The 9,683-nt window shown below is 34.0% G+C and overlaps 1 protein-coding gene across 1 annotated transcript; it reads right to left on the bottom strand.

Moving 5' to 3' along the window:
- Window positions 1–3,412: 3,412 nt before the first annotated feature.
- Window positions 3,413–8,686, bottom strand: LOC143587099 (RNA pseudouridine synthase 4, mitochondrial-like). The gene is made up of 10 exons (XM_077068490.1): window positions 8,320–8,686; window positions 7,324–7,392; window positions 7,118–7,255; window positions 6,973–7,020; window positions 5,053–5,133; window positions 4,880–4,993; window positions 4,705–4,806; window positions 4,510–4,621; window positions 3,889–3,935; window positions 3,413–3,775 (listed from the first exon to the last, which is right to left on the bottom strand). The coding sequence occupies exons 1-10, from the start codon at window positions 8,647–8,649 to the stop codon at window positions 3,413–3,415; spliced, it is 1,404 nt and encodes a 467-aa protein (XP_076924605.1). The 5' UTR covers window positions 8,650–8,686.
- Window positions 8,687–9,683: the final 997 nt, after the last annotated feature.

Below are 9,683 nucleotides of genomic sequence, written 5' to 3' on the forward strand. Positions count from 1 at the left end.
CCAAATCACTTAAAGCTTTTCTGTTGACTATTTCTGGTCAATCCTTCTTCTCCAGCAGCTGATTACTGGTCAGATTTCTGCTGATCTTAATCGGCTTATGGTCGAACCTGTTGACCAGCAAGGGTTGACCCATCAGATTTGATTGGGGACGGTAGAGAAGGCTGGTACTGATGCAACCGGCAAACACAAGCACAAGTGCAAAATATAAAACCGTAAACAAACGGGACACAAGATTTAACATGGTTAGATACTTAGATCTAATCTAACCTATGTCCAAGAGGCTGCAACTAGAGAGATTTATCATTGAAGTGATGAATCAATTACAAGTACAATAGCATCTATTTATAGCACTAGAATTGGGGTTAATGGCTTTCTAATCAAGCCAATGTAAATACCTGATGGAAGTCGCCGGAGCCAGAACCGGCAGAGCTACCGAGGTATTGTTAACACGAACAGGAACACAATCGATTATGCGACGGAGCTTCACCTCGATGTCCTCCTCTTCCTGATTAGGTAAAGATGGAGCACTGTATTCAACCAGATCCGTTGTTGTTGACACCATCTGTCTCTCTCCCGATGGCTTGCCGGAACTCGACATCTTTTACTTTACCACGCAAAGGCAAAACCCTAAACTGTTTCAGAAAGAAACTTCAATTTTGTGAATATTAATTTGTTGATGGCCATATGGGCTGCTTTAAGCTTACTGTTAAAGCCCACCCCATAATTACATTGCTAATAGTCAGCTAGACAATATTATTAATAAGACTAACAAATCGGGTATTACAAAAACCCGGGTTTGGGTATTGAAAAATCGGGCATTAGCAATATTCGGGTATTTGAATACCCTGTTTCCAAATATTGAAAAGACCCGTTTTCCGGGTATTAAAAAAACCCATTTTCTACATATATTGTTTCCGGATAAAATAAAATCACTAAATCGTCTTCGATGAAGTTGATTGTCTTCATTTAGTTCCAATTGTCTTTTCAAAAAGTCTTTGACTCGAGCGCTCGACATGATTTCACATGTTGATTCAAAATCGTTATTGAATCCGACCTCAACAGAGAACCACAATGAACGTAACAAGCTTTCGCTGGACCGGACGACATTTGACATAACTCGAAATGAACCCAAATTGGTGATAATCGAGCTATAGAACTAGAAACAGTGCCAACAGAAAAGGAATCCATTTTCTTCAAGTCTTGTGACTTGTGACTAAAACCAAATGTCAACCAACTATTTTATACTACTTATGGTGTAGAAAGCTAGAGATACATTAAAAACATATTAACGGTCAAAATACAAAAAGGACACTAACCGCTATTTTTGAGTGGGTTTTTTTTGGTATATCAAAAGACAAAAGGTGATGCTCTAAACAATTATATATTACCTCAAAAAATTCCGTTGGAGAATGGAAGTTCATCTATATTGGTAGCGATACAATCAGTGTCAAGTGCTACACATACATAGGAGCACACACATTAATAACAGGGTATGCAAAAAACCCGGTTCGGGTATGTAAAAAACCCGGGTTTCAGGTATTATTGGGTTTGGATCGGGTTCGGGTTTCAACATTGAAAGTCATATTCTATCCATACCTTACGGGTAGGGTCGGCTTCGGGTATTAAAAACCCGGGTTTAAAAAAACCCGGTTCTGGGTTTTTTTTCGTGTTCGGTTTCGAATTCAGGTTTTCTTAACACCTCTAATAAGATGAACAAATGTTACACGGGTTTATTCTTCTTCAACAAAGAATTGCCGTCTAAAAATTGTTTATATTAGGAAGGAGGGAGTGATCACCTTGTTTAATTTTAATTTAATCCTCCCTTTATTTAGTGATTTATAAATTTATCAATTCTCCCATAAATGCTTAGACCATATATATAACACATCTCTTATCTTAGTAGCTAGACATCATCACTCTTGTCTTTAGTGCACGCAGCCTTTGAATTCCATTATCTTGAATCTTTTAATTAATGAAGCTAGATCTCTCTCTCTCTCTCTCTCTCTTCAACTTTCTCTATTGTTAAAATGTAGGAGTATTTATGAGCTAAGAATCACTTAGAAATGTATATTGAAGTTGATAGATATTAGATAGTGTTTGACAAGGCTGGTTCAAGTATGGATGGGATGACCATTGAATAAAAGACCAAGGAGACATCGCCATTAAATTCATGGTCATGTGTGCATATACGTGCTCCATCCTAGTCAGAAAAATTACAACTTTTCTTCAAACCATAGTTTTATTTTTCACATTTTAAAAGACTAATAATCTTAAACATCCAAGAAATTATGTTTATTTACCGTGTGGAGCATTTCATTCAAGATAGGTTAAATGGTAACACCCGATTCTTACAAAATGTAATTTGTATATATACTACAGAAGAAGTGAGGAAATTCATATTTTATAATTAATTATATTGCTTTAGAACGGCAAATTGAATTTTAATAATCTCAACTTAATGTTATTGGCCAATAATAATCTCACTTGAGAATATTCTTGGTGGTGGTCCGAACTTTTAAAAAATTTACCCTTATTGAACCTTCATTAAAAAAGAACTTAACAGTGTTAAATTTTATATGAATTTTAAACTGTTGTTTTTAGTGTTTTTGATCGGAATGAAGATACGACGAATCGATTGATGCAAAATTTATCTCGAAATGGGGCTCCAAACAGCTTAATTTTTGTTAACGAGAAGTTCAAATACCCAACTTGAAACATTGTTTCTTCATTTGGAGCAACGTTTCAAGGTAAATTTTAAATCAATCAACCCATATCCCATTTACGATCACATGAACTAATATATTTGTTTGGAATTCGGATAAAACTTAACGCTGTTAAGTTTTTCTAACATAGGTCCAGTGAGAAAGTTAAGTTTTTAAAAGTTTACCACTAGTGATAATATTCTAAGTTGGAATTATTATTGCTCAATGATATAAAGTTGAGATTATTAAAATACAATTTGCTTTTTAGAAGCATTGCATATTTAAAATAAAACGCTAAAAGATCATGATTGAGAAGTACTTGCAATAAAACAATAGCGAACTTGATCATAATTAATCAAAAATCCGAAATCTTTTTTTTAAAAGTCATGTTTCACTACAAAATTTGACCAGAATTCATTATTGCCAAAATTGTAAAATCCAATAACAATACAATAGAAGATAATCCTTTAATCTTTAGAGCATTTACACTGCGCTCATGTTTTAAATTCAACAAAACAAGTTGGGCTTGTGGGTCATGTTCCTTTAGACCTCAGCCCAAACCAAACCTTTCTCTGAAGGCCGAATTCAAGGAGTCTACTGGACGCGGTCCAACTAGCGGACACTCTTAGAACAGCAGCCGAGTAAGAAGTCCCCAAGTGGGTTGGCAATGGAGCATCAAATTGCAAATGGAATATGTATTTGTATAAATATTATGAGCACAGAATGTCCCAACTTCTTTGCATGTGAGCTGGCAGCGGAGCATCAAATTTCAAACTTTTGATGTCTGTAAAATCATAATCCCAAGACGAAACACGAGCCTGCTTTATAGCAGATGACACATCGGGCAAAACCATTTTCTTACAATGCAAATGAAGGTTTGGCTGTTTAGCGATGATGCTCCCGCTCTCTAGATTAAGACCGAATGGAAGTGAAGTCTTGTTACCAGCCTCAACTTTATTATCAAAGTCGGTTGATAAAATGTGGGGCCGGTTCCATTTTTTGTGTGCTTGCCACCCATATTTGTAGTCTCCAACTATCGGTGTTCCCAATACCTCGGCACAATGAACTCGGAGCTTTTGCATAGAGAGTATTGGTATCATTAGTACATATAAAATAAAAACATGTTAAAAGCCAAAGGCAAACAGCTAGATTTGACCCGCAAATTTGAGTGAATATTGATGAATACCTGGTGTTTTCTACCGGTGAGTGGAGAAAGCTCTAACCATGTAAGACCTGCAATTATTTAACATAAAGTAATGATAATAAATATGGCTCCCTAAAAGCAGAAACAAGTTCGACTGGGGCTCGTTTATATATCGAGCCTGTGCCCCAGATTCACATATTGAGCTTGACTAGGCTCACAAACCTAAACGGCCAATTATTAATATAATATATTAAATATATGATAATATAGTAAGGATTTGGATCATTTCAAAATTTCCATATAATTTATGAACTTTAAGAACTCTTTAACATCAATAAATTAACTTATTTATTTTATATATTTAATACTATTTAAGGTTAGTTTTGCCATTTTTATATGTAATTATATGATTACATATACGTAAATTGGTTATTACACATGTAAACTTGGGATTACATATGTGTAATCATAAAATTAATAAGATAAATGAAAAACTACCACAAATAATATTAAATATATACAATAAGTATGTATGTATATGTGTGTGTGTAAAATCAGTAACAAATGTATAAAAATATAATAATTCAATAATTAACAAACAAAAAGCGAGCCAAGATTGACTCGTTTACACCCCCATAGAAGAGCCAAGAACAATGTACAAACCATGAATAGAAGAATCTAGAACTCGGTATTCTGTTATGGCATGTTGGGATGCGGTTGTTGAAACATTCTCAACAACTGTAATCCGTTCTGATCGTCCGTCATCCATTACCACCTTCACAAGAAATATAAGTATTACACAAAAAATATGGAAAATAAAAAATAAAGAAATATTATTGTTAATTTATTAATACTAACCTTTCCCAAAGGAACTGAAATTAGACCTTGTGGACGCCTGGGTGACCCAATTACAAGTGCCCAATACTTCCTTTGCAGGAATCTTTTTTCACTTTTTAAATCCTGTTTTGTATATAGAAAAAGAAATCAGTTCACAAAAAAGGAGCAGATTTAAATTATGAAAACTCTTACTCACAATATTGGAAGCACCGACGGTTTTCTCACGAAAAACCGAATGCAAAACAGTAGCACTAAGTTGTGTTCTACCCAAGACCAAAATACCACTGCTATCCCTATCAAGCCTGTGCACCTAAAGTCGACATGGTCAAAGTGACATAAAGATGAGGGGTAAACTGGGAAAGAACTTACCAGCCTTGGTGGTTCGGATAATTCATGTTTCAAATAAGTTGCAGCTAATTCATCTAAACTTCTTTTTATTCCAATACCACCCTGAAATATAATACTAAAATCAACATTTGTAAAAAAATAACACGACCACAAATGGAGCATGTCCAGGTTCATTCATTTAACTTTAACTGAGCAAACAATCGGACATGAACAAGTGAAAGAATGGGGTTTTCTTGTTCGTGTCCGTTCATTAAAAAAATGAACATGTTTGTGTTTGGTTATGTTCATTCATTAACAGTATAAACAACAGGGGCGGCCCAGGGGGTGTGCGAGCCGCACCTTCGACGGGGCACGTAATCTTTGGGGGCCAAAACTTTTTTATGTATATATATATTTATCGGTGAAAGAACTTGAATCAAACGACACCGTCAATTGGTCGATTTGGTAGTTAATTGTGGTGTTTAAAGCTCGCCGGAAAATTAGCCTCGTCAGAAAAAATATGCCGGAAATTCAACAGGTTTTAAGGATAAAGATGACTCAAAATCAGGTTTTAAGGAATGGCAAAAATAGCCATGTACTTTATTTCATAATTAAATCTATTATTTACACACTAGTTTTGTTTTAATTATACTTCACCCTTAACTTAATAACTTTTGATTCAACAACATACCATTTCGACAATTAATCTATTAGTATTTCGAAAATTGGGGCATTACATTAATACTGTATTTTTGTTATGTTTATTGTTATAACATTAATTGTCGTTTATAAATATTAGCTTATATTTTTCATTAAGGCCTATAGGCTTTTTTTTCTGGCTCGGCCGGGGTATTTAAATTTTCGGAGACAGCCCTGATAAACAAACAGTTCACGAACGTAAATAAACGAATATAAGTGAGCTAAAGGTAGTTAAAGTAATGTGAAAACAATGAGGTGAACTTAAAAAGTTATTAAAACTAGATTAAGTTGTAGTGGGCCAAAAGAAAATTTAATGAATATATTAAAGAACGTAAACTAGTGAACAAAGAACGTAAACTAGTGAACTTGAACAAACGTACACAAACAAACATGAACGAACATTAACAAACGTTAACAGACAAACAGAAATGAATTTAAAGTAATGAACATGCATGAACATATATAAACGAGCATTCATGAATATAAATGAGCAAATCAGTCAATCAGACACGTGTTCATGTTCATTCATTTAACCATAGTAATCAAAAGCACAGTGCCTCTGCGCCTAGGCGTTTATTTAAGCAAAGCACCCCTTAACCGACTCCCTTGACTACAGACGGTTTTTTAGGAAATTAGTCGGTAGTAGCTAATTTTTTTGATTTTTTTTAGCTTGATTTTATTTGATTTGTTTTTGATTTATCACTTAACCCAATTAAACAACTTACCTAAAATCAATCGGATTAACCATAGTAACTTCAATATTACAATGATCAACACTTGGGTTATGCAATATCACAAAGAAGCCAAGAACAGAGTTAACAGAGTCACATACCATAATGGATTTACTCAATAGGTTAGTAACAGCAATGATCGATTCTCATGTTTATTTTAATTTTAATTACTTGAAGATGCATGTTTTTTTTATTAACGATTATGTAGTTGTTTTGTTTTAATCATGATGCAAATTCATGTGTAAACTGTAAAATATCGACAATCTTTCAGTTGGTGCTAAATTAATTTTTAGATAATATACTAAAAAGTTTGTTTATTGTTTGTGCTATTTGAAATCTTTAATGATATATGTTGATTGATTAGATATTTAGATGTATGTTGTTTTTAGAGATTGGATTGATAAACCAGCAACTTGAAACAAGTTTTAATTTTTAACTAAATGAACAAAAGCTTTTGTACATGTTCATTCGTTTGAACATAAAAGAACTTGCTGTGTATAAAGAAAAAATAATCAAAATTTGAATCGCTAACCTGAACAGGCATTCCCGTAGGTTTATTGATGACAATAACTGCTGAGTCCTAAAGAGTAAAAAATAAAAGAACACAAATTACAATCACCTATCAAGTTAATATAAATAAAATAAGAATAAAAAAAGAAAAATAATTTAAAGAAAACCTTGTACAGCTCGAGATCATGAAGAAACTTTAATTCTTCTTCAGTGCATAGACACTCAGTTTTCTCGGTTGGAAATGCTTGTACTGTGATTGGAAGATAAACTGTATCCCCATATCTCATTGAATCTTTTGCCGACACCTGATAAAAGATTAATGCAAATGAATAACCAGTTGATATACACTTATATATAAATGTTATTTAATTACCCTTTTAACTTGGCCTTCTGAAGCATGATCATCAACAGTGTTTGAACTTTCATAAGGTTTGCGACGAACCTGCAATAATTCATATAACATTGCATCAAATGATTATTTAAATTCAACACGTTGTAGGCGAAACCACCCACGTAGGTCCTTAAAGTGGCCCACATACTTCTAGGGGCATGCTTTAAAAGTACTCTTCATTGTTCAAAGTTAGAAAACATCGAGCACCGTATCAATTCATATAATTCTATACATCAAACTCGCTGCTATTGTAATATTGAATGTCATGTGTAAGAGTAACTACGTATATATAGTTACTATTATATTAGGCGTCTTAATTTTTAGATACACAACTTTTAATGCTTAGTGTGCAATAACTAATGCAACGAGTTAATAGTTTAAGGAGGCAGAATAGTCTTTTATGCACAATTATATTTTTTGGTTATTCAAATACTGATGAATCACAATGCCACATCAAAGTGCTTTATGGAAACGCAGCGTATCAACTGCAGTTATGCGCTTTCTTCACCGAATCGCGCATTATGCACAAAATTTTAAAATAAGGTTGTAAAGCACAAATAAAACTCTGTAACTACTTGTGCAAACATGTGGCATGCGTTAGTATACAAATGATACCAAATTTCATACATTTATGGGTCTCAATACCATTGACCCCATCTCATATCTGAAACCGTGAGTTTGAGATCGTTATACAAGATTTCCTATTATACTAAATAAATAAACTGCCCCTAAAAGAAAATAAAAACTAACGTATCTACTCTTTCAAACAGAAGACTCGTAACTTAACACGCTTTATATCCCAACACCCAAACCACTTGAGCCTTTGATCATACATTCATACCGCATGGCGTCATGTCACCCAAATCTCATTATGAAGTTTTCAAAAAATCAATTCCATTTCCAATTCAAATTCAAATTCAATATGACTTTTTCAAAGAATCCAATTCAAATTCCGATTCCTTTATCGGGATGTATTACCTGTCGCAATCGAAAGAGCTTTTGCACGAGGGACCTCGGGAGCTGCGGGCAACACCGCATAACCCATTTGATCGCCGTTTCATCTCCGTTAACCGTTGGCTGCCGTTTTCTTCCGGCAATATGTTTCCCCAATGAAGCGCCGTTAACGGTGGCATTGAACGGCGGCAAGGTTAACCACTTGCCTATCTTCTTCTGGTCTTCAGGTTTAATAAACGCCGTTGAGTTGGTTTCGGTGTGAATGTATTGGTGTGGTGAGGTTAATGTTCTCGCGCCGCCGTATGCCGACGGTGGTCTGAAAAGGAGTCGCCGGAGTTGAGAGAGGACCGGCATGTTTGTTTTAATTTTAATTTTTAATTTGGGGGTTTAGGGTTTTGGCTTAAACTTGTATTTTTTATTTATTTAAATGTAACAAATTTTATTCTTTTACTGTATTTTTTATTTATTTTCGTTATCAAAACGATTAGTTGTACCGGGAGCTCAATATGGGTTTAGGGCTTTCTTAAGTATAGATAAGTTTCACACTAATACTGTATTCCCGAGTTTCATTTAACTGAGGAAAGGAAAGGAAAATGAAGAATAGTAAAAATATGTTGTGTTCCCGAGTTTCATTTAAGAAAGGAAAAGGAAGAAAAACCATAAAAAAACCATTATTATAGCTTCATCGCCGTTTAGCCGATCTACAATAACCGGAAGAAAATATTAGATCTAAAGATAAAAATGTTAGATCTACAATAACCGGAAGAAAATATAATGTTGCCGGAAATACATATATCAACAATCAGAAGGTTATTACAAAATAGAAACTTACTGGACAACGATTGATAAGAATGTAGATCTAGTTTAGCCGGAAAATATGGAAGGGTGAAAGGAGATTAGCCTAATAGAGAGAGAAAAACATGATTAGGGTAAAAAAAATTAAGAAATGTTATGGTTTAAATATAGGTTTGTGGATGTTATGGCATTAGTATGAAAAGCAATTGGTGACATGGCATTGACGTGGCATTGATGTGGAGGGGCTAAAATGTTGACAAGTGGAAATTACATCTTGCTTTAATAGTATGTATAGATGCTCCGAAGAATAACCAAATGACGGCTCCATCAATCCAAAAGGAGATTTGTAATTGTTTCGCAGCATAAGTATTAAAGAAGATATTTGATGAACTTGGTGATGATGTCTTTTCTACATTAGTTGATGAACCGAGGGATGTTTCTAAAAAGGAACAAATGGATGTGGTATTGAGATATTTTGATAAATTTGCATTTGTGAAAGAGCTATTTGTTGGCCTTTTCATGTAATGGAAACAATCGCGGTATCTCTTAAGAATTAAGAAGGCAATTGATGAATTATTTACTCACTACAATTT

This window comes from Bidens hawaiensis, unplaced genomic scaffold (genome assembly GCF_021521415.1).
Source record: "Bidens hawaiensis isolate Kalapana, Puna unplaced genomic scaffold, B.hawaiensis_p1.1 tig00035133_1, whole genome shotgun sequence".
In the NCBI taxonomy this organism is placed as follows: Eukaryota; Viridiplantae; Streptophyta; class Magnoliopsida; order Asterales; family Asteraceae; genus Bidens; species Bidens hawaiensis.